Source organism: Pyrus communis, chromosome 8 (assembly GCF_963583255.1).
Source record: "Pyrus communis chromosome 8, drPyrComm1.1, whole genome shotgun sequence".
Lineage (NCBI taxonomy): Eukaryota > Viridiplantae > Streptophyta > Magnoliopsida > Rosales > Rosaceae > Pyrus > Pyrus communis.
Genome location: NC_084810.1, coordinates 1,545,094 through 1,572,843, shown reverse-complemented (window position 1 = coordinate 1,572,843; position 27,750 = coordinate 1,545,094). Strand labels below are relative to the sequence as shown.

General features: G+C 39.0%; 4 protein-coding genes across 6 annotated transcripts; 2 read left to right on the top strand and 2 right to left on the bottom strand.

Moving 5' to 3' along the window:
- Nucleotides 1-11,522: 11,522 nt before the first annotated feature.
- Nucleotides 11,523-15,524, top strand: LOC137741290 (uncharacterized). The gene is made up of 5 exons (XM_068481012.1): nt 11,523-12,061; nt 12,835-13,012; nt 13,578-13,983; nt 14,316-14,396; nt 14,645-15,524. Exons 1-5 carry the CDS (start codon nt 11,975-11,977, stop codon nt 15,141-15,143), a joined length of 1,251 nt encoding a protein of 416 aa, XP_068337113.1. The 5' UTR covers nt 11,523-11,974; the 3' UTR covers nt 15,144-15,524.
- A 70-nt stretch (nt 15,525-15,594) lies between these two features.
- Nucleotides 15,595-19,589, bottom strand: LOC137741289 (elongation factor Tu, mitochondrial). The gene is made up of 12 exons (XM_068481010.1): nt 19,248-19,589; nt 18,957-19,032; nt 18,630-18,722; nt 18,300-18,374; nt 18,114-18,218; nt 17,911-18,001; nt 17,604-17,809; nt 17,085-17,168; nt 16,813-16,878; nt 16,659-16,721; nt 16,152-16,392; nt 15,595-16,016 (listed from the first exon to the last, which is right to left on the bottom strand). The coding sequence occupies exons 1-12, from the start codon at nt 19,430-19,432 to the stop codon at nt 15,949-15,951; spliced, it is 1,353 nt and encodes a 450-aa protein (XP_068337111.1). The 5' UTR covers nt 19,433-19,589; the 3' UTR covers nt 15,595-15,948.
- LOC137741293 (succinate dehydrogenase subunit 3-1, mitochondrial-like) lies at nt 15,595-27,723 on the bottom strand. 3 transcript variants are annotated; one of them, XR_011069281.1, is made up of 5 exons: nt 27,427-27,722; nt 27,097-27,160; nt 26,043-26,410; nt 25,819-25,907; nt 15,595-15,926 (listed from the first exon to the last, which is right to left on the bottom strand). XR_011069281.1 is itself a non-coding variant. In XM_068481015.1 (4 exons), exons 1-3 carry the CDS (start codon nt 27,609-27,611, stop codon nt 26,072-26,074), a joined length of 588 nt encoding a protein of 195 aa, XP_068337116.1. In that variant the 5' UTR covers nt 27,612-27,721; the 3' UTR covers nt 25,641-25,907; nt 26,043-26,071. The 3 variants fall into 3 exon arrangements, 2 of the variants coding, with proteins under 2 accessions (XP_068337116.1, XP_068337117.1); XM_068481015.1 differs by lacking the exon at nt 15,595-15,926 and having other exon boundaries at nt 25,641-25,907; nt 27,427-27,721; XM_068481016.1 differs by lacking the exons at nt 15,595-15,926; nt 25,819-25,907 and having other exon boundaries at nt 26,042-26,410; nt 27,427-27,723.
- Nucleotides 20,879-24,503, top strand: LOC137741292 (E3 ubiquitin-protein ligase SP1-like). The gene is made up of 12 exons (XM_068481014.1): nt 20,879-20,952; nt 21,179-21,231; nt 21,696-21,814; nt 21,900-21,995; nt 22,092-22,274; nt 22,925-22,990; nt 23,072-23,184; nt 23,267-23,386; nt 23,910-23,956; nt 24,063-24,122; nt 24,230-24,311; nt 24,401-24,503. The coding sequence occupies exons 1-12, from the start codon at nt 20,879-20,881 to the stop codon at nt 24,501-24,503; spliced, it is 1,116 nt and encodes a 371-aa protein (XP_068337115.1).
- Nucleotides 27,724-27,750: the final 27 nt, after the last annotated feature.

The window sequence follows — 27,750 nt, the reverse complement described above, 5'->3', positions numbered from 1 at the left end:
GGAATATTCCGTTAAACTGATGGAATATTCCGTTAAACCTAACTGATGCCGTTAACGGCGTCAGGAATATTTCGTCAACTCTGACGGAATATTCCGTCTCCTTCTCCAATCAGTCCCCGACGCCGGCGCCGTCGCCGTCGCCGGCACCGTCGCCGGAAAACCTGCAACTCACGATTTCTCGCTCGTTTTTCCACCTTTTTCCACGTTTCTTGCACCAAAATCAACCCTAGAGCTAGTAGAACTTGTCCCAACAGGTTTTAAGGCCTAAAATTACGAGATTATACCTGTCCAAATCTTCAAAACTCGGCCAACTCCACATCCAACGATCCTGACGTCCAAATTCACCTAACGAGCTACTCCCAAGCTCCTGGGAACCTCACAAACACAACTATAAGCTTCAAATGTCCAAAAACTCACTAAATTAATCTTGCATGAACAGTAACTAAAACGGACATGGCGATATCGACGTGAAAACGTCGAAGTTCTTACCTGAAAATGGTATATTCGTGCTCCCCTCGACCTCACGATCACAACTGCACCCTTGGTTTCCTCGATCTGCTACGATTTGAGGGGTTTTGGAGTTTGTCCGTACGTTTTCAAAGAGGAAGAAAGGGAATGGGGCTCGGGGAACTCATAGAGAGAGAGAGAGACAGAGAGAGACAGTGAGACAGTGTGTGTGTGTGACCCTAAGCTTGCCAACACCCCACAAAACAACCAAAAACAATAATACGAAAACCAGCTAGGGGTAAAAGGGTCATTTCCTATGCACGTTTCCGATATCTCCGGGACGGGATGTCACAGAGAGGGAGGGACGATGAGAGAAGAGGAAGAGAGTGGGACGAAAATGGTAGGAAAAGATGGAGAAAAAGATAAGATCATAATAAAATATTAATAATTTAATATTAAATAATATAATATTAGAATTTGTTATTATTCAGCTTCTTAGTCCAATACTGCACCAAACGCTTCACTAAGTTAGTCCAGTTTAGTCTAGTCTAAGCCAGTCCAGCTTAGTCCTTGAAGCTAATCCAGTCCGAGATAGTCTGGCGCAACAAACGCCCCTTAGAGTATTATCTCGAAGCCTCACACCCCTCTCTCCGTGACCCTCAAGGCTCCTTCTCGGTTATGTTTTCTTACCACATTGCCAGAAACTTACTTCTTCTAAGGCCCCTTTCGAAACTCTGGAATGTCATCTGGAAGGCCAAGTTCCACCGAAGGTCCGTCTGTTCACATGGCGACTCTGTAGAGATCTTCCTTCCTACGAGACTCAAACTTGCAAAGCAACGGATTGCAATTGAACTATCGCATGTGCTCTGCAACTCCAAGGCGGAATTCGCCCTTCATATTTTCAGGGATTGTCATTATGCTCGGTGCTCCTGGATATGTTCACCCATTGGCGCCCTTCCGAGATCATCTGACCCGCCACCCACATCGGTTTGGTCTCGAGCTGGCTGACACTCTCTCCCCCACCAATTTGTCATGTACTGTCTTATATTCATTTAGTCCTGCCAAATGGCTTTGGCTGTTAGGGATGGTGCCCTTAGGGCAGCAGTAAATGGTTTTCAAAATGTTGTTATTGAAGGTGATTCTCTTCAGATTGTTGGCGCCTTCTCCGATCATTCCTACGATAGATCCGTCATCGATCATATCGTGGAGGATAGGAGGATACGAAGTACTTGCTTCCTACAATCATTGAAGATATGTGTACCCATGTCCGCCGCCAAGGCAACACCCTGGCCCATCGACTCACTCGTTAGAGCTTGAGTATAGATAGTCCGTGCGAATGGTTAGATAGTCTTCCAACTTTCATTGTGGATCTCCTCTTGGAAGACCTTTTGTAATTTGTCATGTACTGTCTTGTATTCATTTCATTGGGCTTTGAAGTTTGCTTTCGGCTTCCGCCTTTAATGAAATCACTATCGTTTCTGATTTAAAAAAAAAAAAAAAAAAAAAAAAAACTAACGAAAAGTTCAAAATTTTTTTTTTTTAATGAAAAACCCTTTTTAAAGGTATAGTGAATAGTATTAAGGAAATGTATAAATGTGGTTTTTCATTAAAAGTGAACAATACCAGGATTGTTTTGTTAAACCTCCAAAAAAAAAAAAATGATGCGGGGATTAGATTTATCATAACGCGCCACTTGGCAATGTGTGCGCGTCAGATTTGCCTTTCTGGAATCTGTGTGATGGGCTAACCGGCTACTGAGTACGGGTGGACATTTGGAACAAAAAACCGAAACTAAAACACGAACCAAATCGAACCGTATTGAACGGTTTAGTTTTGTGGTTTTGAAACGGTTTCGGTTTGAAACCGAACTGTAGTGAAATAAAACGATTTAGTTTCGGTTTTGGCCTTTTGAAACAAACTGAAACCGAATCACACTGCAAAAATTTTAACTTTTTTTTTAATTAAATATCCATACTAGGTCTCTTTGTTGGCAATTTAGAACAAGTGGTGACAAATGATTTTATATTTTGTATGTTACGATAGATTGTTTATAAAGTGTATGTTATAACTGTTGAATTTGTTTTTGTACATCGTGCAAATTAATGGATGACACAAGGGATCGATATTTTCTCTTGAATTTACGAGAAAATATCAACCTCCTTATGTCATCCATTAATCTGCACAACATACAAAAACAAATTCGACAGTCATAACATGCACTTTATAAACAGTCTATCATAACATACAAAACATAAAATCATTTGCACCACCTGTTCAAAATTATAGTAAAACTTGACAGAGCTTTCACCTTACCAACTGTCAAATCTTTCAAAAAGGTTTGGGAACACCTTGCCATGTAAATCCGATGTACTCCTGTTAGTCTACCACCAATTGCATAATACCTAATCGTCGGGTCTGTGGTGAATGGTGAGTTACTTGGATTATCTTTTTCTGTTGTCCGCCCGTAGATCTCATCAGTAATGTCAAGTGTTGTGAAGATGATTTTCTCGAGAAATTTCCCTTCAATCAGAATAATGGATGTCCAAGGGTCTGTACTAGACCACGTGCTCGTGCTATGCAAATAGTTTTACAAATTAGCAGCAGTTCAAAATAAAGCACGGAAAAGACAAGTGATTACTGCATTGATTTCCTCAAGCCTCGATTGCTAATTTCGTCAAGGTTGTACATCACAAAAGTGTCATCTGATTCTCTTCCAACGTGTCAAACCACTGCGTACAAAGTTGGACAGTGGTCTTGAACATCGTTTGAATGCCTTCGGATGTCACTTTCGCAACTTCCCAAAAAATTGACAAAAATGATAATTGTCAGCTATACAACATTACTTTTGGTTAAGAAAATGAATTACTGTGATATATAGTACTACTATGATATAACCTTGAGTTCTTTATAGTTGAATAATTAAAATCTTCATTGACGTAAAACTTACCGTTCCAGTTTCCTCCCGTGAATGGGTCAGCTAATGCAGCTTTCAGCAATGCAAAAAAAGTGACCCTGTTACTTCATCTATGTTTCTGGCACGATCATATGGACGCATCGATTCGAATACCCGTAAAGCAGTAGGACTACCCGATCCTGCACCATCTATTGTAAGAACTTGGCTAGGGTAGCATACATACTTTTTGAGTCGGGCATTGTATTCACAATCGATAAGATACACTTGTGGGATCTGCAAACCCACATTATTCAATAGTAATGTAAGATGTTGATGTCAACAATAAATAAGCAAATGCAGTTACTCTATGTCCGCGATGAAGCACCCTGATGACATTGTTGTATCTTCTTTTGAATGTCGCCGGACTTCTCTATAGCAACAACTCTACTCTTTACGAGATCTGTAACAGTTAGAGGAGTAGAGGAGGCTTCGTGATTGGACTTTACTGTGTCCAAACATTGTCAGATTTCCATGGATACTTGTTATACAATAGGATCCAAACATTGCTAGATTTCCAAGGACATTGCGGTACGCAAGCCTTGATTATCGTTATATCTATTTAATACTAGTTTCGTTTTTGTTCATACTCTACCAAAATATTGTATTGCATTATTATCTAGCATGTTCGAATTTACCAGATGTCATTGATTGTTGATCCTTTTTCCAACAATTGACTCATTGTAAATCATTTCTTACGGTGAAAGATTTACAAATGCACGCAAGTGACCCTTTATCACAGTAGTAGAAAGACATTGCGGTATGCAAGCCTTGATTATCGTTATATTTGTTTAATACTAGTTTGGTTTTTGTTCATACTCTACCAAAATATTGTATTGCATTATTATCTAGCATATTCGAATTTACTAGATGTCATTGATTGTTGATCATTTTTCCAACAATTGACTTATTGTAAATCATTTCTTACGGTAAAAGATTTACAAATGCACGCAAGTGACCCTTTATCATAGTAGTAGAAAGGTGTTGTGCCCTTACATGATGGTATGGGTTTGAACTCCGTCGGTGACTAATCTAACATCTAACTTACTAGTACTATCACTATACTTAAAAAAAAAAAAAAAAGGGGGATTTACAATGCACAAATCGAGAACTATTTCTAGGTTACTTGCAGGCTAAGTCTCAATGGTACTAACCACGACAACATTCGCTAGCTCAATGGAAACAGCAACAACATGGTATAAAAGCAAATGCTGACAGAAATAAAGCATCCTTGATCTGTTGATCATACAAAAAATACAAGTTTCAGTCCCAAGTGTGTTCTCCACATGTTATCATACAAAAAGCAAGTGGCACTCCATAAGTGAAAAAAGTGTGACGGAACTATATAATCGCCAACAAACAATGATTAACCGTGTAATTTTAGGATATTATATTTTTATGAGCTGGAAAATCTCCATACCATTTGCAAAGCCATCTTAATCAAAGTTTTTGCAACCGGCAGTATGCAAAACCAAAGTCCTATTGATTAGCAAGCCGTAGCAGCTTAATTGATTTGAGTGGTCTCTAAATCCAAAGTCCTATTGATCAAATTGTGTTGTTTTAATTATAATGATTACAATAATCTTCTTGCTCGTAAGTATGGATTATTATGCAAAACCAAAGTCCTATTGATTAAACAAGCCGTAGCAGCTTAATCAAGCTTTTAGGTATCGCTTGTTTGATATCGATTAAGCAAGCCGTAGCAGCTTAATTGATTTGAGTGGTCTCTAAATCCAAAGTCCTATTGATCAAATTGTGTTGTTTTAATTATAATATAACGATTACAATAATCTTCTTGCTCGTAAGTAAGGATTATTTTAATTGGTTCAATTTGACAATAGCATGGTATGGAATATAAACTGTAAGAATTTGTGGAAGGTTTTCTTCTTGCTCATAAGTGTGGAAAATATTTCATGAAAGTAATTCTTATAACTATGCATTTAGTACCACATACATATTAACTTTCTTGACCGAAGGTGTAAGTTAATTATGTTTTGAAGTTTATGGAGATTAAGTATGTATTGTTTGTTTAATTTTCAGCTGTCAATGCTTCTTTGAATTTCAATTCAATCCAAGCTTTAACTAGGACCAACTATAAAAAGTGGAAACAAGAGAAGAGATTGTTCTAGGTCTCATGGACTTAGATATTGCTTTGAGAGAGGAAGAACCAGATGTTCCTGAAGAGGATGACTCGACTAAGATTAAAAACAAGTATGAGAAGTGGCACAAGGCAAATAGGATGGCAATTCTCATAATAAAAGGGCAATGTCTAACACTGTGAGAGGTGGTATTGTTGATATGGAGAGTGCTAAGGAATTTTTGGCATCAATTGAAGCTAAGTTCAATGAATCTGATAAAGCTGAAACCGGAAACCTTATGAACTCATTGATGACAACCAAGTTTGTCGATGGAAGTGTGAGGGAGCACGTCTTGGGGCTGATTGATACTGCTACTAAGTTGAATGCTTTGGATGTTGCAATTATTGATCCATTCTTGGTTCATGTGGCTCCCAACTCTTTGCCTTCGGAGTTACTCTCAATTGAAAAGCACCTACAATGCTCAAAAGGAAAAGTGGGATCTCAATGAACTCATGGCTATTTGTGTTCACGAAAAGCATAACATAAGACAAGAGAAAAGCAAGGTTGCTAATTTAATCCACACCCATGCTAAGAATTCTGTCAAGGAAATTTCCAAAAACCCCTCCTACAAACCTGAAGAGTCTAACAACTTCAAGGCAACAACCAAGCCAAGTGGTCTGAAGTGTTAGTTTAAATACATCTTGTTACTAGTCTTAGCATTGGTTTTTTATTCAAAAGAAGTTACCCGTTGGTCAACAAATCATGGCAGTCATTTTTTTTATGTTGGAGAGATTCACATAATTATTTTAAAGGAAAACTAATAAAAATGGTTTGAAAGCTTTGAGTTTTAATGATAAGGACAAAATAAATGGTAAAGTGAATAGTACCAGGTTTGATTTTTTAGTGTAAAAATATGATTTTTCGTTAAAATGAACAGTACCGTGGGCTTTTCGTTAAAACCTCCTTATTTTAACTCTCCTCTAACTACCACCGTAGGATTCCCTAACAACGAAATGTTTTATTTTATCAAATTCTATTTTAGTGCGTACTCATCACACGCCACAACATTCCTCATCACTTATCAGCAGTAATTTCTAATCAAAATATCCAAAGAAAATTATTATTAGCACTCTAAAATTTTATTTTCGCACTTCAAACTTTTTTTTATTAGAAAAAAAAATATTGTAGAAGCATTTAATGAAAATTTTAAAATATTAATAACAGTTCCTATTCAAAAAGTCAAATCAACAAAAGGCCCACAAACTCAATGGTGTGCAAAACAAACGGCCGAGATATCACAATCAGAAGAGATTTTTCAATATATCTACGTCATATGTTATTATGCAATTAAAATAATATTTAAAAAAAAAAAAAACAAATAATGCAACCGTGTCGTGTTGTTCCGGTCACGTTAAAAATCTCTCCGCAACCAGAACGTAACATACTACACGTAGAGAAGGAATCACAACCCAATATTTTCAGAGTCCATGTTGGAAGAAACTGTTAAAACCCAAAGAACCACAAGAAACCTGAGCAAGGAGAAAAACTGATGCACACTATTTTCAGGAAGGATTTGCTGATTAATTCAAAGATGATAATGGCCTTTTAAAAGGCTTTACAAGATAAAGGAATGTAAATGCAACAGCCCACGATTTTACAGCTCCTAGAATCGTGGTATTTGACTAAGCTTGAAACTGAAAGTGCAACAAACCTGTTCCTAAGAATCAGGCATTTATTAACAGCTACAAAACCAACTACGTGAGTAGCCCTAGAAACAAGGAAACCTAAGCCAACAACTTTAACATCCTCCCTTAAACTGAATACCAAGTTATTCAGTTTACTGTTGGATAAGAACCAACACCCATCAAACTTCGCAATTTCACGAACACATCAAACTTCAAGGGCTTTGTAAGAATATCTGCAACTTGCTCCTGGGTTGAACACTGAACCAATTCCACAGTTCCCTCCTTCGTAAGATCACGAAGAAAATGAAAGCGAACATCAATGTGTTTGCTACGACCATGCAAGATTGGATTTCTTGAGAGTTTGATGGTTGATACGTTGTCACAGAACAACACCGTAGCCTTGCTTTGATCATAACCTAGTTCCCTTAGAACTCTTCTTAGCCAGATAGCTTGACAAGCACCAGACGCTGCAGCAATGAACTCAGCCTCAGTGGTGGAAAGAGTGACCACTGGCTGTTTCTTCGAGGACCAAGATACAGCACCTGAGCTCATTAGAAACACATACCCCGAAGTGCTCTTCCTGTCATCTTGATCACCTGCATAATCACTATCCATGTATCCCAGAAGCTCTTCATTTCCTCCCTTCTTATAGAACACCCCGAAACCAATAGTCCCCTTCACATATCTCAATACTCTTTTTGCTGCCTGTAAATGCATTTCAGTAGGCCTCTCCATGTACCTACTGATCAAACTCACTACATATGTCATATCCGGACGTGTAGCAGTCAGATACATAAGACTTCCAACAATTTGTTTGTAAAAAGTGCTGTCTACCCTAACTCCACCTTCGTCCTTCACCAGCTTGAATCCAGGAACTACTGGATTATTCACTGGATTGCATTGATCCATTCTGAACCTGTCGAGCACCTCCTGCGCATATTTTCGTTGCCCAATGAAGATACCATCAGATCTCTGCGATACCTCAATGCCAAGAAAGTACTTCATCTTTCCAAGATCCGTCATATCAAATTCTATCATCATAGACTGTTTGAAATCTTTGAACATAACTTCATCATTTCCAGTAAATATGAGATCATCAACATATAGACAAATAATCAAAACTTTACCTCCCTCTGCTGTTTTGATGAACAAAGTATGTTCATATGGACACTTCTTGAAACCTTCATTAATAAAGTAAGTCTCTATACGGCTGTACCAAGCTCGTGGAGCTTGTTTAAGACCGTACAAGGCTTTCTTAAGCTTGTACACTTTGTGTTCTTGTCCCGTTTTTTCATAGCCAGGAGGCTGAGCAACAAAGACTTCCTCATTTATCTCTCCATGCAAAAATGCAGACTTGACGTCTAGTTGATAGATCTCCCATCCCTTTTGAGCAGCCATCGAAATCACAACTCGAATCGTGTCTAGTCTCGCTACAGGTGCAAATACCTCATCATAATCTATCCCATACTTTTGGCTGTACCCTTTTGCAACGAGTCGCGCCTTGTATTTGTCGACTTCTCCATTCTCATTGAGTTTCGTCTTGTAGACCCACTTCACCCCGATAACTTTACTGCCAGTTGGTAACTCTGTAAGTTCCCACGTATCGTTTCTTTCTATTGCCTCGATCTCCACGTTCATGGCTGCCCTCCATTTCTCATTTTTTACTGCATCTTCATAAAACATGGGATCACTGTCAATGAACAAAGCCAAGTTGACAAAGTCTTCTTCCTCAGAAAGGCCTTGCCCACTCTCATAATCATTCATCCATGTTGGCGGTCTTCGTGTCCGTGCCTCATGAGGTGAATCTTCTTGAGCACCATGATCCACCTCTTCGACATCTTCACTGTCTTCAGTTTCACCACTGTCCTCATATTCTTCAGTGCTACTGATTTCTGACTCCTCATTTGCATCAACTTCTGTCTCTACTTCTTCATCTGTTTCCCACTCAAGGTTAGCAACAATGGCTTCCTTGTAGCAAGCCTCCCAATCCCAGCTTTGATCTTCTTCGAAAACAACGTCTCGGCTTACAATTATTTTCTGAGATATTGGATCAAATAATCTGTAAGCTTTTGACTCGTCACTTACCCCAAGAAATATGCATTTCTGACTCTTATTGTCAAGCTTTATCCTTCTATTGTCAGGCACATGAACGTGCGAGATACATCCAAAGATTCTGAAATAGTTCACTGATGGTTTGACTCCACTCCATGCTTCTTCTGGTGTCTTGCTTCTCACGGCAAATGTGGGACTTCTGTTGAGAATATGCACTGTCCAATTAACAGCTTCAGGCCAAAATGTTTTTGGGATATGCTTTCCAGAAAGCATACTGCGAACCATGTTCATAATCGTCCGATTCTTCCTCTCGGCAACTCCGTTTTGCTGGGGAGTATATGCAGCTGTCAGTTGTCTTCGAATTCCATTCACATCACAAAACATTGTGAATTCTTGTGATGTGAACTCCCCCCCACGATCAGTGCGAAGAGTCCTTATGTATGCTCCTGTTTCCTTTTCAACTCTAGCTTTGTAATTCTTAAAGACAGCAAAAGCTTCAGATTTTTCAACCAAAAAATATACCCAAGTCTTTCGACTAAAGTCATCGATGAAAGTAATAAGATACCGTTTTTTACTGTTTGATGTTGGATTTATAGGCCCGCAAATATCAGCATGTACTAGCTGAAGGATTCCAGAAGCCCTCCATGCTCTTTCCTTTGGAAATGCGTCCCTTCGTTGTTTCCCCACCAAGCAATCTTCACAGACTTTAAAGGGAGTTTTGAATTCTGGCATACCCTCCACCATTTTCTTTTGTTGAAGAACTTTAAGACCACTCCAGCTTAAGTGCCCATATCGACAGTGCCATAGTTGGGATTGGTCTGTGATAAGAGAGACAAGACACCTTTGTTCCTTTATCTGACACCGAGCAATGATAATGAACATCCTGTTGTGTGACATTGACGTTTGAATAATTAAACCCCTCTCAGGATGAAAAATCTTGCAGGTTCCATGTTGCATGAGAACCGCAAGACCCTTCTCTTGGAGTTGCCCAATGCTCAGTAGGTTGTTCCTCAATTCTGGTACGTAAAACACCTCGGTGATCACGTGCATGATGCCATCAATCTCCATTCGAATGCTCCCCTTTCCTTGTACTTCCATGCGTGCATCATTTCCCAGTTTAACTGAGTCCTGGAGGTTTTTATTCAGATCACAGAAAAACTCTTCCCTCCCACACATATGATTACTACACCCTGAGTCCAAGAACCAAAAACAGTCACTTCTAGCCTTGTTGTCATTCACATATGCCATGAGTAGCATTTCTTCACTTGTCTCAGCAATGTTTGCCTGTTTTTCCTTTTTAGGGCACTCCCATTGAAAATGACCAAGCCCATGACAGTAGTAGCATTCAACCGTGGATTTGTCATACCCAGACCGGCCACGTCCTCTTCCTCTTCCTCGATAAGAACCACGACCCCCACTCCGTCCTCCTGGCTGAAATTCATTTGTGACTTGCAATGCTTGTTCATCCATGGTATGCCTACTCATTCGTTGTTCATGGACGAGTAAACTACTTTGAAGTTCGTCAATGGACAGAATGTCAATATCATTGGACTCCTCTATGGAGCACACAACATAATCAAATTTAGGCGTCATGGACCGTAAAATCTTCTCAATGACCACCACATCACCCATCTGTTCTCCATGAAATCTCATCTTGTTGGCAATGGTGAGTGTTCTTGCAAAATAGTCATTCACTGACTCTCCTGTCTTCATGTGAAGTACCTCAAACTCTTTACGAAGAGCTTGCAGTTGTGCACGTTTTACACGAGCCGTGCCTTGATATTTTTGCTTCAAGGAGTCCCAAATGTCCTTCGATGTGTCCTTCTTCAAGATTGTCTCCAATATCGATCGATCGATAGCTTGAAACAGATAATTCTTCGCCTTTAGATCTTTAAGCCTGTGCTCCTCGATCGCCTTCTTCTGTGTCTCTGTAGGATCCACTCCTTCTGCTGCTGCAGGAATCCCAACTTCCACCAGACCCCAGTACTCTTTGGATCGCAGAAAATTCTCCATGAGCATGCTCCAATGATCATAGTGCCCATCAAACTTAGGAATGGCTGGCTGCACGAAACTGCTTTCACCAGCCATATTGTTACTCCTTCTCACTGAACTCGTGTTTGATTTAAGACTTTGATCAGGCCCCGTGGTGGGGCTCTGATACCAGATGTTAAAACCCAAAGAACCACAAGAAACCTGAGCAAGGAGAAAAACTGATGCACACTATTTTCAGGAAGGATTTGCTGATTAATTCAAAGATGATAATGGCCTTTTAAAAGGCTTTACAAGATAAAGGAATGTAAATGCAACAGCCCACGATTTTACAGCTCCTAGAATCGTGGTATTTGACTAAGCTTGAAACTGAAAGTGCAACAAACCTGTTCCTAAGAATCAGGCATTTATTAACAGCTACAAAACCAACTACGTGAGTAGCCCTAGAAACAAGGAAACCTAAGCCAACAACTTTAACAGAAACAGACAACATTTTTGTCCGATGTGAGAAATCCAGCCGGAATTCTTAAGTGATCAGAAACCTCTCGATCAATCAAACAACTGGACGGCTTAAATCCTCCTTTGTATTTTTTTGGTTTTTCGATCTTAATTGTGTGGCTGCCACACAAACGGAACAAAAATAAGGCCATCAGATTGTGAAAATCTTGGGGTTTTGAGGATCGGGGGATGGATCAGTTTGTGGTGGTATGAGGAGGCCACGACCCCTAATTAGCTGAGAAATTTGGTTTTTCGCAACTGGGTTTCTCTCGGATATGGCGGATAAGCTTTGCCTGATGGCCTCCCATGGTTACCCTCACGGCCGCGTTCTGCACCAGGAGCAACTCATGAGCGTTATCAAGGTAAAAGAAAAAGCCTTTGAGCTCACCTTATGACTTTTTTCTATAGAAAGGTTTCATCTTTGTGTTTATTTTGGAATAATGTTCATTTGGGTTGCTTTTTCTTGATTGGTGTTGTGATTGTTTGAGCTTTTCCGGGATTCATGTTTGATTTGTGATTTGGGTTGGTTTACTTGAAGCTAAAGGTTTCCATTTTTGCATTTGTTTTATGAGGAGATTCATTTGGTTTGTTTGTCTTGATTGATATCATGTGATTGGTTGGGTTCTTTTGGGATTCATGTTTGGTTTGTGATTTGGGTTTGTTTGTGTATTGATAAAATTCGGTTCCTTGAGGCTACATATGGTGCCTGTGATTGGATTGGAAGGTTCATTGGATTGAAGGTTGTTGATGGAGGAAATGGAGGCCAACTTCCAAGTTGTATCTAAGTTGAAGGTGGATTGGATTAGTCAAGAAGGAACTTTTGTCGGAAGGGATAAGTTTCATTCTTACTTCAACAGACCTTGGATGTAGTGAGTTATCCAATCCAATCCAATCTTAGGTACCAAACGTGGCTTGAGTTTATCTTGTATGTTTAGCTCTAATTGGGTTTCAATTTTTTTGTTTCGGTTTTGGAAGAAATTGCATGTCTGTTGGTATTTTCCTTTCTCTTTTAAAGCTGTTGCTAGTAAGTTTATAAAGAATTTGCTGTAGTTGTTTGGTATTTATCTGTCTGGTCCCATGCTCCCTGCCAGTAATTAGTTTTTTTTTTAAAGAAACTAATCTTTGTTTAACACAGGATTTTCAACCCCTTATGCCAAGTTTTGGAGCAAAGGAGGAAATCACAAAGTTAGGGTCTTTGAAATTGGTGCCGCAGCAATGTGAGGAGCCATGGAAACTCACAAGTGGAGTGCCGGAGGCCAATTGGTTTGTAAAGACATTCTCTGAAATTGAAGGACCTCCACTTAATTTGCAAGGTATGCACCTCATTAGCTTTTTGTTGTATGCAGATATACTCGAGTCTGTGAGTTTAGTTATAACCAACTTATATTTTGATTCCATTTCTGTTTGTTTCAGTGAACTTAAACTTTGTCTATCTTGTTCTATTGTGGTTATAGTATGTAAAATAAAAAAGTTTGATTTGTGCTATTTGATTTATTCTTATTCACGTCTGGTGTAACTTTCTTTTAACGACGGACTCGTGCATCCTAAAAATAGTAGAATAACTGTAGTAGGCGATAAGGACATATGGTATACTCACCATGCTGGGGTAGATTGGACTAGGAGTGGCGTGAGCATAATTTTGTTTGTTGCAAAGGTGTCGCCGTTAATATATGTTTGTGCGTACATGCTTGCATGATAGATCACATGCACTGAGAATAAAGGAGAATTATGTTTTTATCAATTGATGCAAAATTACTGGGATGCTACGAAGGCTGAGGGGAGTGATCGAAATACTGCTATATCCTTGTTGAATTTGTAATACTGAAATATTCTTCCTTTGCAATATGTTGAATTACCACTTTTTCGTGCTGATTACAGATGTTCATCCAGACTCAGTGCTGTTCAGCATTGGAATTGCCGAACACTTCATAAAACGTGAAAAGATGTTGCAGTTCCTCAGATCAGGAGAAAGTGAAGTGGAGAGAGGCGGAGTAGATATAACCTTACTATATGACTTGATGGGGTTACATGAAATGAGCCAACAACCATTAATGCCTTCTCCTATCTACCCGAGAAGTGAGTTTAATGCCCAGAAGCCTCTCTTAGACTTTGTGGGCGATCTTCACTGGAGTTCAAAAATTACAGTTCAGCCAGATGGTCGAGTCTTATTCACAGGTACTGAGGCTGAGATGAAGCATCTCCTTTCAGTTGTAGCTGAATTTTACTCCTTGAGAAACACAGTTGTTTGGAAAAAGCAGTCTGTGTTGGTTCCGCACTTTAAGAGGTATGCATGGATGCTTGTACCTGTTTTCACTCAAATATGGCACCACTTGTTTTACGGGATCAAATACGTATATTACTCCTGAAATGAATATTTTCTAAAAATGAAGATGTTTGGATCTACATGTATGGGTTTCTCTTGCCAGTACAGCATCGGTAGATTTGTGGGCCGAGTTTAAAACGAATATTTCCTCAATAATGCTTGCTTAGAAAATTACTCACAAATGTGATTAATAGTCTACTTTCCAACTATAATTTAAATGTTCTCGATTTTTTCTGTCCGGCTTCTTTCTTTTCTCCTATTAAACACAAGCTGACAATAATTCTATGAACCAGTGTGGGGACCCGGGAAGCAGGAGTTGTCATTGATGGAACTTCAGTCAATATGCAGGCGACTACCCTTGCTCCTTTGAAGAGGTATTGTTTTTCATGTTCTGGCTCTTGCTTTGATACCGTATTGGCTTTTTCTCGTTTTATTGACATCAACTTATTTCTATCAATATCTTCGTATCTACCTGCTTTATGTGATATCAGTTTCAATACTGAAAGAAATTGTTCTATTGTAATTGATATTATTGGTTTCCCGCACTTGTGCGCCTATTCTTCCACCAAATACTGGATCAGGGCATCATTCTTATTGAATTTATGTCTGTTTTACTTAACAGTCCCGAAAAAGTTAAGACAAAGGCGCCCAAGCGGAAGAGTGGTAAAAAAGCAAGCAAAGATAGAGATCTCTACAAGCGGAACTACTTCCACGCCTGTGAGAGCCTTCTTTCCATAATGATGAACAGAAAGCAGCATGGGAAATTGGCAGTTGTCTCACTTAAAAAGTCCGGCCCAGAGCTTCCGGAGCTCCTGACCCAGTTTTCTGCTGGTATCGCTGGAACTGGCTTGGCTGTCCTTTTCTCTGTCCTCTGTAAAGTAGCTTCTGGGAGGGTACCCTTTTGTGCTTCCAAACTCTTGAATACCGGAGTTGCATTTGCATTAGTTTGGCTCTCTTGGGGGGTGAATAAACTGAGGGACACAGTTGTTCAAATCAGGAAGAATTCAAAGAAGCCAGGTTTACAAGAAGAGGAAATAATGAAAAGGGTAGATAGAAGCGTGAACGAGATTTACTGGAGAGCTGGAACATTGATGGCAGTGGCGGTGTTGAGGCTTGCTTGAGCATGAAATGAGACAAGGACAAAGAAAACGGTAGGATGATTTGAAGAACAATTGACCGGATGGTGAGCATAAATGTACATATGGAGGCCGAGTTGAGTGATCATCAGACAGTCGAAAAGCTTCGTGAGCATGAGGTGAAGGATGATCTGTCTTCTAAAGACGAATTGAATTCTGATTCCGAAGCACTCCATGGTAGATGGGAACCTGGAGCTCCCCTGAGCTCTGGCTAATGACCAGACCAGTCAGCCGGTAGTAGTAGTTTAGTAGCAATTGCAGTTTTCGTGCGCGGAACTCTCTCCCATCCCCTGTATCGCTATCGCCTCTATGACTAGATAAGCTATTTTCATTGGTTAATTGTATTCTTGTCATGGCCGGCCTCAATTTAACGTCTTCGACACTAACAGTGGCGACATCTTATTTCGGCTAAGTAGCAAACCGGAAAACAAACATCGAAACCGGAAAGCGAAATGGATTAGCAAGGAACCGGAAAAATGTCATATTGTACATACAAAAGAATACAAATTACTTGTACAAACTAACCCTGATCGCATTATTGCCAGCCTTGGGAACAAAAAAGACTAATGGGATGCAAAGGTGCCAAATTACTCAATTTACTCTGTTCATTCTAACACCGAACAATCACATCGACGAAACCTAAAACAAACGCATAAACCGCGGATTATGTAAACAATTATGACATGTCATGTTTCTCTAAGTGAAGAGTTCTTTGTTTCCCCACGCCTTTTTCCACTAACGTGAATACAGAAAGTGATTCAAATGATCGAGCACCGGAAAATCTTCATTCTCAGAGTACTTTCGAAACAACTCCTGCACCAACCGTTCTACCTCCCTCCCTCAAGGCAAATCTTTGTCCTGCCAAATGAACACAGGGAATGTTTAGCCTTCAAAATTTTTCACGATTAGAACACAACAACTAGTCGTATTAACTATTAACAAATAAACAAAGAAAATTCTTAGGTTTCTGTGGCAGAGATGATGTGAACAAACCTTGTTCAAGAGGAACCGGTTGAATCAGCTCAAAAACTGCAGTCACGTTGTCTCCTGGCATAACCATCTTAACATTTTCGGGCAGTTCTACCTTTCCAGTGATATCTGCTGTTCTCAAGTAAAACTGAGGCCTGTAGTTTGAGAAAAAGGCAGTGTGGCGTCCACCTTCATCCTTTGTGAGGACATATATTTCTGCTTCAAACCTCTTGTGTGTCTTCACGGTTCCTGGCTTAGCAATTACCTGTGCAATGGGACAAATAAGTGAGGCGGAGCCATCCAACATTTACAGCAGTCGGTGCCAATACATAGTTTCGTTGCCATAATAAAGATAAAAATTTAGGGCATTCGAATAAACAATGACCAATAGAAGGATAATTTCCACATGGTATAACCTAGTTGGGCAAACTACAAGGGTTAAATATGGATTTTAATAGAATTTCCACAAGTTGTATAAAGTAAAATAAAACCAAGAACTGATAACTTTCAGGTGAAATTGAAACCACATACCTGTCCTCGTTGGATATCTTCCCTCTTTAGACCTCTAAGAAGAAGACCGACATTATCACCAGCCTAATCAAGTGCACAAACCCATCAATGAAATATATTTCCTGCTCTTAAAAAGCATTGGTATCTTGAAGGGTATTTAGATTAAGTCACTTACTTGTCCATGATCCAAGATTTTCTTGAACATTTCAACACCGGTCACCACTGTTTTCAAAGGAGCACCCTGAAAAAGAACACAAACTTAGGACCAGACATTCGTAGAGTGGTATTTTACCCTAAAGCTATCAAAGACACCCATATCAAAAGGTTAATGCCAACTCATAGAATGAGTTGCATATACTAAATCATCTGCCAAAAGAGTAATAGGGGAAGAATCGCATAAGAAAGCATTGCAGCACAATAAAATATAAAAACTTGTTATACACAAACCTGATGTAAACCCAGAATCTCAACTTCCTCACCAACTTTAATGGTCCCTTGTTCAACACGGCCTGTGGCAACAGTTCCACGACCCTTCAAGACATCAAAAGCAATTAATTTGTAAACTGACTGCTACAATGTAGCTACTGTAACACCAAAAAATAAAAAATGAAAATCCAGTGAAAATAAGGAGCATAACAGAGCAAGGCAAAAAGAACTATGCAACATGAAAATATGGACAATTCAAATAAAGCACATCATTGTTCTAGGAAAGCTTGTAATAACAGTTTCATGATCAAAACAATAGTAATAGTATAACACCTAATAATGGTTCAAAACAATAGAAAGAGTATAGGTACGCAACGGTGATATTACAATGGAACTGTACTTAGATATTATGAACAAAATTGCAGGCAAAATTTAAGACAATTCTTGTAATGAAATAAAAAATGTCAATACCCTAACAGATTAAGTTTAACTCATTAAGGAATCTCTAAATGAGTATACCTAAATGCATCCCCAACTTACCTGAATTGAGAAAACATCTTCAATTGGCATCAGGAAGGGTTTGTCAAGCTGGCGTACAGGGTCAGGAATGTACTCATCCACAGCTTCCATTAACTTTAAGATTGCCTTTTTGCCAATCTCATCATTTGTGCCTTGTAAAGCCGATAGAGCCGAACCCCGGATAATGGGAATTTCATCCCCAGGGAACTTGTAGAAGCTAAGAAGCTCTGCCAGAAATATAAAGCAAATTTATAAGAACTTAGATTGAATATAAAGCTATCAGCTAATGAAATGACCTCTTAAATGATAAATGATTAAATATACTAACCACGGAGCTCCATTTCAACCAGCTCTATCAACTCCGGATCATCGACAGCATCAACTTTATTGAGAAAACATACAAGTGATGGCACACCAACCTGGGCAATACACACAACAAGAAAAGTATACACATTATCATACACCACAAATGCATGAGATAAAACACATCAGTTTGAATTTTTTAAAATCTAATAACAATAAAATACCCACTTGGCGAGCGAGCAGAATGTGTTCCTTAGTTTGTGGCATAGGCCCATCGGGAGCAGAGACGACCAGAATACCTCCATCCATTTGGGCAGCTCCAGTAATCATGTTCTGCATATTAACCATTCGTATTAGATGACTAAATCCATGCACGAGACTACTTAATATCATTCCCTCGAATTCAAAGCTTACTTTGACATAATCTGCATGTCCTGGGCAGTCCACGTGCGCATAATGGCGCTTCACAGTCTCGTATTCTACATGAGCCTACAAAATAAAGGTAAACCTAAGGTAGGTGGGAATAATATTTCGAGAAGACAGGCCAGAAACAAATGGAAACTAGTAGGGGTTGTTTGGTATCCTTCTTGAGTCCAGTTTCTTGTTTTTGAAATTAATGAGTATTAAGTAATTAGCTACATTCATCGTTTTTGAAAACAAAAAATTGGATCCAAGAAGGATACCAAACAGACCCCATTCCAAGAATATAAAAAGCCAAGCTGATAATAAAGACAAACTTCTAACCGTTGCAATTGTAATTCCTCTCTTTTTCTCCTCAGGGGCCTTATCAATTTCGTCAAAGGCCACAGCCTTAGCTTTCCCTTCTTCTGCCAGTACCTGAGAAAAACTCGAAATATTATACTATGATCGAAAAGTTTCCATTTTTCCCCCAACTCTCTCATATGAACTGGGTCCGTCCCATTTCATGCGACGGAGATGGGACTAAAGCTGGGAAAGCAGTTATCTTTAGCAACATCCTTTTATGCTATGTTTTATGAAGCAAATGCAGAGATAGAAATACAGCCCACACAATCTCATATAAAATACAATCAATACATCGAAATGACCGACCTTTGTAATTGCGGCAGTCAGCGTCGTTTTTCCGTGATCAACGTGTCCGATTGTTCCAACATTCACATGAGGTTTTCTGTACATGCATTCACAATTCGATTACAATTCACAATCCAAAAAACTCACATCCAATGACGCAAAATCCAATTCAGATAAAAACAATTAAACCCAATACCAAAAACTCAAACGGTGCAAATCTCTCAATTAATTCGCTACAAAAGGTCCTAATTTCTTACGAATAATGAAAAATTCAAACTTTAAGCAACACAGGGACAACGAGTGAACACTAACGTGCGTGTGAAGGTGGCCATGGATCGCCACCATGGACTAGGACTACAGGATCGGTCATTTCCGAAAGTAGAGTCGGAGACTGGAGAACCGGCGGCGGCGATCGATCCTCGGCCGCACAAGTAGATATGCGAGGAGTAGGGGAGGATGCGCCTGGACCCAGGGTTCCTGAGAACGACCGCAGCCATTGAAATGAAGGAAGAAGCAGAGAGACAGAGATGGACTATTGGCTTCAGAGCCTTCCCTACTCACAGTGTGGCGGAGATTTGAGCGTTGGGGTTTTAGGGCTTTTGGGGATTTCACGAGGGTTTTTGCAGACGGGTTATTTTGGTCAGAACGATTTAAGGCGCACCCGTTTCAATCAACAAGCCCAGCCGGTCTTTTCAAAAAAGTTCGGATCATTTCTTCTTAATTCATCAAATCAGAAAATCTGTGTAATTGAAATTTAATTCAACGATTACAAACAAAAGTCTATTTTAAAACTTATAATAATTTCAATCGTTTAATCAAATTACAATGATAAATATTCTCTAATTTAATGGATTATGAGGAATGGATCCGGAGAGATCCCTTTCCTTAAAAAAAAATGCCCGGGAGATGAACAATGGGCAGTACCCGGCCCGTCTAACGACCCGTATTAAACATAAACGATATGATTATGAATTATGTAATTAATTATCTTTTGATCTAGTGATATTAATTTATTTATAAAATAAGTTGTTAAACTATACCAGACTCTTTCATGTTAAATAAGATGTTACATCGGAGAGATTTATAAACCTAAATATAGTTGTGGGTTGGAACTTGGAGGAAAAAATACCTGAAATTTCAAATATCAGAGAAGGAAAAACTTAAAGTTTATTTTTCGGTTAGACAATGTGAAAGAATATTTTTTTTATAAAACTAAATCAGACTTTGGATTTTTAATTTTAAGAGTTATTAATTTGTTTATAAAATAAGATGTAAAATATAGTTTTAACTATAAGCAAATATAATTTAAAATTTTTGTGTAAACTAAAAAAAAATATAGCACATACTAAGTTTACCCAAAAAAAAAATATAATACTAAATTATTTAAAAAGACTAAAAGAACGAGGTTAGGCATATGTACATGCTAGCCTTATAATGCCTTCGCCACTGTTTATACCCATGGACGTATTCAATTATAATTTTGAGAGAGTTTCGGGAAATTAATAATTCCAAGTATTAAATTGGATTTTAAAAGACTTTATATAAAAAATTTAGGTGTATTTAATTGAGAATTCTAAAGATTTTTGTGTATTTATATTGTTGTTTAGCAAAATATTGTGAATTCACAATTAAATATTTTAAAAAGGGTAATACCAAGAAGACTAAATTTGTAGACAAAATTTTGGAAACAAAATGACATGGAAATTGTTGATTGGTTTATTACTTAAGCGTTGATAAACGTGTTCATTCCTATTAGTGACATATTATTTAGTTTGTAAATTTTGTCTACAAATTTAATTTTGCCCTTTTAAAAATTCAGTTTCCTTTTATATTTTGAGTTTCCTTGGTCCATAAGTTTCATTATTTCTTAAGTCGTAAGCTCTTCCATATATAATGAGACTTCAGCAGCAGTTTGATACTTTGATTAATCCTTGATCGGAGAGATGCGAATTTGGGAGGGAGTATGGTGGTGTTTGGGTGCACTTGCTCTTTTCCTTGGCGGATGGAGATTCAGCAGGTAAGTAATTAACCTAAGATTTTATATTAAGCAGAGATTAAACTTAATTAGTAACGATTAATTATCTATTTTCAAATTATTATAGAAGTCAAATTTCTTTGAGGTATCACTTAATAGTATTCTTTACAAACGAATATTATGGACGGTGAGTTGAATACCAATCTATTTCTCCACCTCTTAGCGTAAATATATTGTTGTAACAAACTGATGTTTTGTGATTTTACAGTGATGCCGAAGTTCTTGAGTCGGTCCCTCGGATTAATCAAATGAGTGAATTGGGTATGTGCCTCTTTTTCGAAAGACATGAATCGGGTTACTTACACATACACTCCCTGAGATTTTTCGAGTTTTCACAAAACTTCCTAAGATTTGGAAAGTAACACAAACTCTCCTTGATTTTCTAATCAACCGGTGAATATAATATTTGAGTACTAAATGAGTGGTTTACACTGGAGTACATGCGTATATTTTTTTTTTATAAAAGCGATATTGGGGGAGCGAGAACTTAAAACGCGCAACCTCGGATGCAAGGGTGAATGCTTTAGCCGCTCGAGCTATGAGCCCGTTGCATATTGGACAACATGTTTTAAAGTAAGAGGATAGATGATAGCAGCAGTAGGAGAAATAACATAATGATGTGAAACAGATACGCATTTTTGTATGGAACATTGCTAGGAAAGAGATTTATTTGCTATCGATGCTGTTAGTTCGTCGGCCTTGATTTGTTTTGTTTCATTTGTCAGCCAAACTGTTGGAGTTTAGGCGGATACCTCTGGTGGTTGGAGTTTCTGGGACCGTTTGCTGTGAAAATCCAATCCACTGTGAGTTTGGTGGTTTACGAGGCGTAGTTGTTATGCAAACGGTACAGAAATGATAACTTCAAACGTCGTACATGAATTTTGAGTGCTTTCTTTACTGGTGATTTTTGATATCGACACCTTCTTTAGGCATCACAAAGGTTTCTGAAACGCGACGAGAAAGGTGATTGGCAGACGGGTTATACTTTGCTACTTTCAGAATGTAGAGAAGTGCCCTGGTATTTGGTGAGTATCTGCTCGCTCTCACCTCTCTCTCTCTCTCTCTCACATGTTCATTGTTGTGCTTGATGGTGATGGTGGTTCCTTGATTTTGTATACCAGGACGATGGAACTGGCCGGGTGAATGTGGTCGGAGCTACAGGTGCCTCAGGCTTTACATTTCCCGCTTCAAGTGGCCAATTTGAACAGTCCAGGAGATGCCACGAATGTGAGATGAACAGACTCGAATGTGAGACAAAGAGAAGCGTCGAATGTGAGAGAATAGATGACCGTGAAGGCATCAAGGTTTGTATTGTTTAGTGATATACGTATTTATATATGGTAAAACTTCATCGGGTTTTTAACGCAAATTGTCCTCAATGTTTTGGCAACTCGTCAGTTCGGTTCTTAATGCGTTCACTTGCTCATCAGTTTAGAATGTTGAAATATATTTTGTCATCTTCGACTTTTGAGTCTGGTCACAACAAACAGCACTCAATGATGGATTCGTCCCCGTTGATTGAAACACAAACAGAGAGGGAGGAAAACATGGTGGTGCTGCTGCATTCTCAAATTGAATTGAGGACGTAGAAGTCTATGAGAACTTGCCAGGGAGCGAGTGGTTTCCGTTGCAGATTGCGGGGCTGAGTTTAGGATCTGGGAGTTGGATTTTCCGTTTCGGATTGAGAGACATGGTTTTAATATGGGGATTCAAGGAATATATAGGGAGTGGGGGAAGGGGCGGCCAGTGTTGTGATGTAAGAAGGGAAGCAATGGAGTGCGCGGCGCACAAGTGGGGGTAGATGTGGTGACTGTGGGGTTCTCGGAGGTGGCAGCTTGTTGGATGAGCGAGTCAATAGATGAAGGACCAAACCGATGAGTTACCAAAACATAAAGGACTATTTGTGATCAAAACCCAAATCGGTTCAACTAACATTTTCGGTATTTTGTCTTAGTTACTGGGAGTCCAGAGAACTGAGCGTGTACTTCCAATTGGTATTTCTCTGAGTGTTGTTGGTGAGGTATGTTTGAAATGCTATGAACTTGTGATGTTAGGCTACTTAATATATACACTAATCCTTAGGTTTCAAATTCATGTTCAGGCCGTCAAAGACGACGTTGGTACCATTCGCATTCAAAAACCCCACGAAGGGCCATTTTATGTCTCCACCAAATCCATCGACGAGCTCATCGCGAGCCATAAGAACTGGGCAAGGTTTGTTTTTGCAATGTACACTACTCATCGGCGTCCTTTTGCGCCTTCTCTAAAGTACAATTAATATAAACATCTTTACCAGGTTTTTGAAATGTGCATCTTTTGGTGTGGCTGTGATCGGTCTTACTTTGATTGCCGCTGAACTTGATAAGTACATCAGGGAAAGACTGCGCCGCTCCGAATGGCTGAGAAGCAGGAGAAGGTAAGTTTTGCCCAAGTTACGTTCATTCGGAAACTTACTGCAAGTAAAAGTCACTGGTTGTCATTACTGCTTCTGTGGATAGAACCGCATTTTATTTAACCCCAGATATTATTATTATTATTATTATTATTATTATTTTTCCCTTCATAATTTGATCTGTCTGTTGAGGCTGATCGAAATTGAACTTCCTGTCTGTGCAGGGCTGTTGGTGCAGATGATATAAGATATCGGGAAAATAATATAGGTATAATGTGGAGTGCGCCGTGACAATGCTTTTTTCTCATGTAACACATGCTCGAAAATGTACTAGTCTAAAACGCTTCAACCTTTCTTTCCTTCTCCCAGCTTCATACGAAAGGGCGGCTGCTGCTGTAGCTGATATAAGATCTCGGATAAATAATATAGGTATAATGTGGTGTGTGCCGGAGACAATGTTTTTTCCTCATGTAACATGTGCTCGAAAATGCGCTAAAAGTTTAAAACGTTTCAACTTTTTTTTCCTTCTCCCAGCTTCATATGAAAGGGCGGCTGCTGCTGTAGCTGATATAAGATCTCGGCAACATAATGCAGGTAGGTATATCGCGGAGTATCCACATTACAATACTACTCGTCATATGATTCATATAATATATCGCTTGGAAATGTACCAAAACGCCTTAACATTTTTTTCTCCCAGGTTCATCTGACACAAGGGCCATTGCTGCAGTTTATATAAGATCTCAAAGAGATAATGCAGGTAGATATATAGCGATGTGTCCTCGTTACAGCGCTATTTATCGGATAATATATGCTCGGAAATGTGCTGAAAGGCTTTAACTTTCTTTTTTCTTCTCCTGGATTCAGGCGAAAGGGCTGCTGCTGCACCAGACGGGGCCAATTCATGTGTGATATGCCTTGAGCACCAGTACAATGTTGTTTTCATCCCGTAAGAACTGGCTTTCGATATTTGATTCCATGGATCGTCTAGTGTTCCTTTATAAACTTAGCACACTTCTGACTCATTTGTTGTATCAGGTGTGGCCATATGTGCTGTTGTACAACTTGCTGCTCGCAGCTGACCGAATGTCCCCTCTGCCGGCAACCATTTTCTCAGGCAGTGAGGACATTCCGCCCGTAAGAGAACGCTTAATGCGATAGGTGGTCTGGTAGATCGATGAAGAGATCTCGATGATATGATAATATTTTCTTCAGGAATCTGTTAGACTTCAAGTGTTCTTATAGCTTAAACTGGAAGTCTGAGTTTTGTTATGCGTAATAAATATGCATCGTGTTATAAGGACAGGATAGCCTGACCAGCCTCAACTCATTTCTAAACAGAACTGTTCTCTAGACTAGACTTCAAGATTCAAGAAAATCGTGGTCATCAACCGTTTGATTGTAATTTAATATGTACTCACTAACTTTTTCTGTTGTACGTTTTCATAACTTTTTCTGTTGTACTTTCTTATGTTGAATTAAGATCGAACAGTGGGTGACCACCATTTTATTTGACCCTGAGATCTAGGAGAACATGTCTCCATTATTAAAACCCACTTTCACATTGAATGAGACCATGTGCATTGGACTGGTACTTATGCAAGATCGAATAGAACTCACAACTTAGTATTACAGTTTAATAATGTTCCTCGTTACTAGTTTGTGAAAGGTCTTAACTTTTTTTTTTTTTGAACAAATGTGAAAGATTTTAACTTCGATTCTCACATAAACGTATTCGGACCAAATTTATTAACTCGATCCCCATCATTTTTAGTGCAAATAATATCGTTGTATTAAAAAGACGAATATTTTAAGCCTCCAGATCAAAACTAATATAATTTTGTAACTAATATGCATTTGATTTTCACATGTCCTGAAAATGACAATGGCCAAGTTGGGAAACCATCAGACGATGGCCGAATCGAATTCTGATTCCGAAGCACTCGACGGTTGACGGAACCTGGAGCTCCCCCTGAGCTCTGGCTAATGACCAGTCAGCTGGTAGTAGTAGTCTAGCAGCGATTACCAAAAGTTGATGCAGAAAGTGAATTCATAGGAGGGTAACATTGTGGTCCATCCAATCCCCTCGGTACTGTTATCTTCTCGTTTAGGCACATTCTCAAATTAACGTCCTTCGACGCTAACAAGCCAGAAAACTAACAGCGAAACCATACAGATCATTTTGGGTTTTCGTTCGAGGAAAGCGAAATGGATTTGCAACGAATGAAATTGTAAATGCAAAAGAACATAAATTACTTGAACAAACTAAACCCAAAGGTGCACGAAAAAGGACTCGATTTACTGTTCATCCTAACACTGGACAATCTCACCAACAAAACATAAAACAAACGCATAAAACACGGATTATGTAAATAACTATGACATGTCATGTTTCCAAGTGAAGAGTTCTTTGTTTAACCACGCCTTATTCTACTAATGTGCACATTCAAATGATCCAGCACCAGAAAATCTTTATTCTCAGAGTACTTACGGAACAACTCCTGCACCAACCGTTCTACCTCCCTCCCTCAGGCAAGTCTTTGTCCTGACAAATGAACATAGGGAATATTTAGCCCTCAAAACTTTTCACAATTCAGACTCGACAACTAGTCGTATTAAATATTAACAAATAAGCAAAGCTAATTCTTAGGTTTCTGTGGCAGAGATGATGTGAACAAACCTTGTTCAAGAGGAACCGGTTGTATCAGCTCACAATTTGCGCACAAAGCTGCGAACCCCATATAACGTATGATAGGCCAGGGCTAAAGCTGAAATCTCGACAGTGATGGGGATGAGCTTTGATGAATAAAAGAGGAGTTGGTAGTATTTTTCAAAGGTGAAGCAAATCAAACCCATTTTCAGATAAAGAAGATAAAAAAGAAGAACTACAGTAGCTAGGACAACCCCTGAGATTCTATTGGTAATTGAAAACGTCGAATTCAGCTGTGGCGTATAAACAGGAAGATGAGGAGATAACGGGCGAAGGTTCATGATATTAGGATTAACGGTCCCTTGTTCAACATGGCCGGTGGCAACAGTTGCAAAATCCTTCAGGACATTAAAAAAAAAAAATTAGTAAACTGACCGCTACTGCAACACAAAATAAAAGAGTGAAAACCCAGTGAAAATAAGGGAAGCAACAGAGCAAGGCAAAAAAGAACTGTGCAACATGAAAATATGGACAATTCAAATAAAGCACGTCATTGTTCTAGGAAAGCTTCTTAATATAGTTTCATGATCAAAACAATAGTATCAGTATAAGACCGCAACGATGATATTAAAATGGAACTGTACTTAGATATTATGAACAAAATTGCAGGCCAAAGTTAAGACACTTCTCGTAACGAAATAACAAATGTCAATACCCTAAAGGATTAGGATTAATTCGTTAAGGAATCTCTAAATGAGTGCCTAAATGCATTCCCAACTTACTTGAATTGAGATCAAAACATTATATTATGATCGAAAAGTTTCCATTAAGGAACCAACATATCATGACCGAAAAGTTTCCATTAAGGAATCAAACAGCATATTATGACCGAAAAGTTTCCATTTTCCCCCAACTCTCCCATATGAACTGGTCCGTCCCATTTCGCGTGTCGGAGATGGGACTAAGTTGGGGAAGCAGTTATCTTTAGCAACATCCGCTGTGTTTTATGAAGCAAATGCAGAGATACAAATACAGCCCACAAAATCTCATATAAAAATACATTCAATACATCGAAATGGCGGACCTTTGTAATTGCGGCAGTCAGCGTCGTTTTTCCATGATCAAATCCAACATTCACTTGAGGTTTTCTGTACAGGCATACACAATTCGATTACAATTCACAACGCAAAAAACTCACATCAATAGATATTCAACTTCAATGACGCAAAATCTAATTCAGATAAAAAAAATTAAACAGGCCAATTAAATCCAATATAAAAAATAAAATAAAATAAAATAAAAAACTCAAACGGTGCAAATCTCTCAATTAATTCCCTACAAAAAGTCCTAATTTCTTACGAAAAATGAAAAATTAAAACTTTAAGCAACACAGAGCCAACGAGTGAATACTAACATGCCGGTGAAGGTGGCCATGGATCGCCACCAAGGACTAGGGCTAAAAGATCGGTCATTTCCCACAGCAGAGTCGGCGATTGGAGAACCGGCGGCGGCGATCAATCCTCGGCCGAACAAGTAGGATTGCGGCGAGTAGGAGAGGATGCGCTTGGAGCTAGGGTTTCTGAGAGCGGCCGCAGCCATTGGAACGAAGGAAGAAGCAGAGAGAGATGTTTTGATAGGACACTGGTTCAGATCCGCCAGAAGGAGAGAGAGAATTAGACTGAGTAAGAGAGAGAAGATAATATTTTCATTCATACAGTCATACTCAACTCATGACCCG

Excerpts from the sequence above, each read along its gene's own strand:
- LOC137741290 (XM_068481012.1), top strand. The coding sequence starts at position 11,975 with ATGGCGGATAAGCTTTGCCTGATGGCCTCCCATGGTTACCCTCACGGC. Across the intron at positions 12,062-12,834 it reads AACTCATGAGCGTTATCAAG|GATTTTCAACCCCTTATGCC; the intron begins GTAAAAGAAAAA and ends TGTTTAACACAG. Across the intron at positions 13,013-13,577 it reads ACCTCCACTTAATTTGCAAG|ATGTTCATCCAGACTCAGTG; the intron begins GTATGCACCTCA and ends TGCTGATTACAG.
- LOC137741289 (XM_068481010.1), bottom strand. The coding sequence starts at position 19,432 with ATGGCTGCGGTCGTTCTCAGGAACCCTGGGTCCAGGCGCATCCTCCCC. Across the intron at positions 19,033-19,247 it reads ATGGCCACCTTCACACGCAC|AAAACCTCATGTGAATGTTG; the intron begins GTTAGTGTTCAC and ends ATGCATGTACAG. Across the intron at positions 18,002-18,113 it reads ACATTCTGCTCGCTCGCCAA|GTTGGTGTGCCATCACTTGT; the intron begins GTGGGTATTTTA and ends TGTATTGCCCAG.
- LOC137741292 (XM_068481014.1), top strand. The coding sequence starts at position 20,879 with ATGCGAATTTGGGAGGGAGTATGGTGGTGTTTGGGTGCACTTGCTCTT. Across the intron at positions 21,232-21,695 it reads TAATCAAATGAGTGAATTGG|CCAAACTGTTGGAGTTTAGG; the intron begins GTATGTGCCTCT and ends TTCATTTGTCAG. Across the intron at positions 24,312-24,400 it reads TACAATGTTGTTTTCATCCC|GTGTGGCCATATGTGCTGTT; the intron begins GTAAGAACTGGC and ends TTGTTGTATCAG.
- LOC137741293 (XM_068481016.1), bottom strand. The coding sequence starts at position 27,611 with ATGGCTGCGGCCGCTCTCAGAAACCCTAGCTCCAAGCGCATCCTCTCC. Across the intron at positions 27,161-27,426 it reads ATGGCCACCTTCACCGGCAT|AAAACCTCAAGTGAATGTTG; the intron begins GTTAGTATTCAC and ends ATGCCTGTACAG. Across the intron at positions 26,411-27,096 it reads TGACTGCCGCAATTACAAAG|GATTTTGCAACTGTTGCCAC; the intron begins GTCCGCCATTTC and ends AATGTCCTGAAG.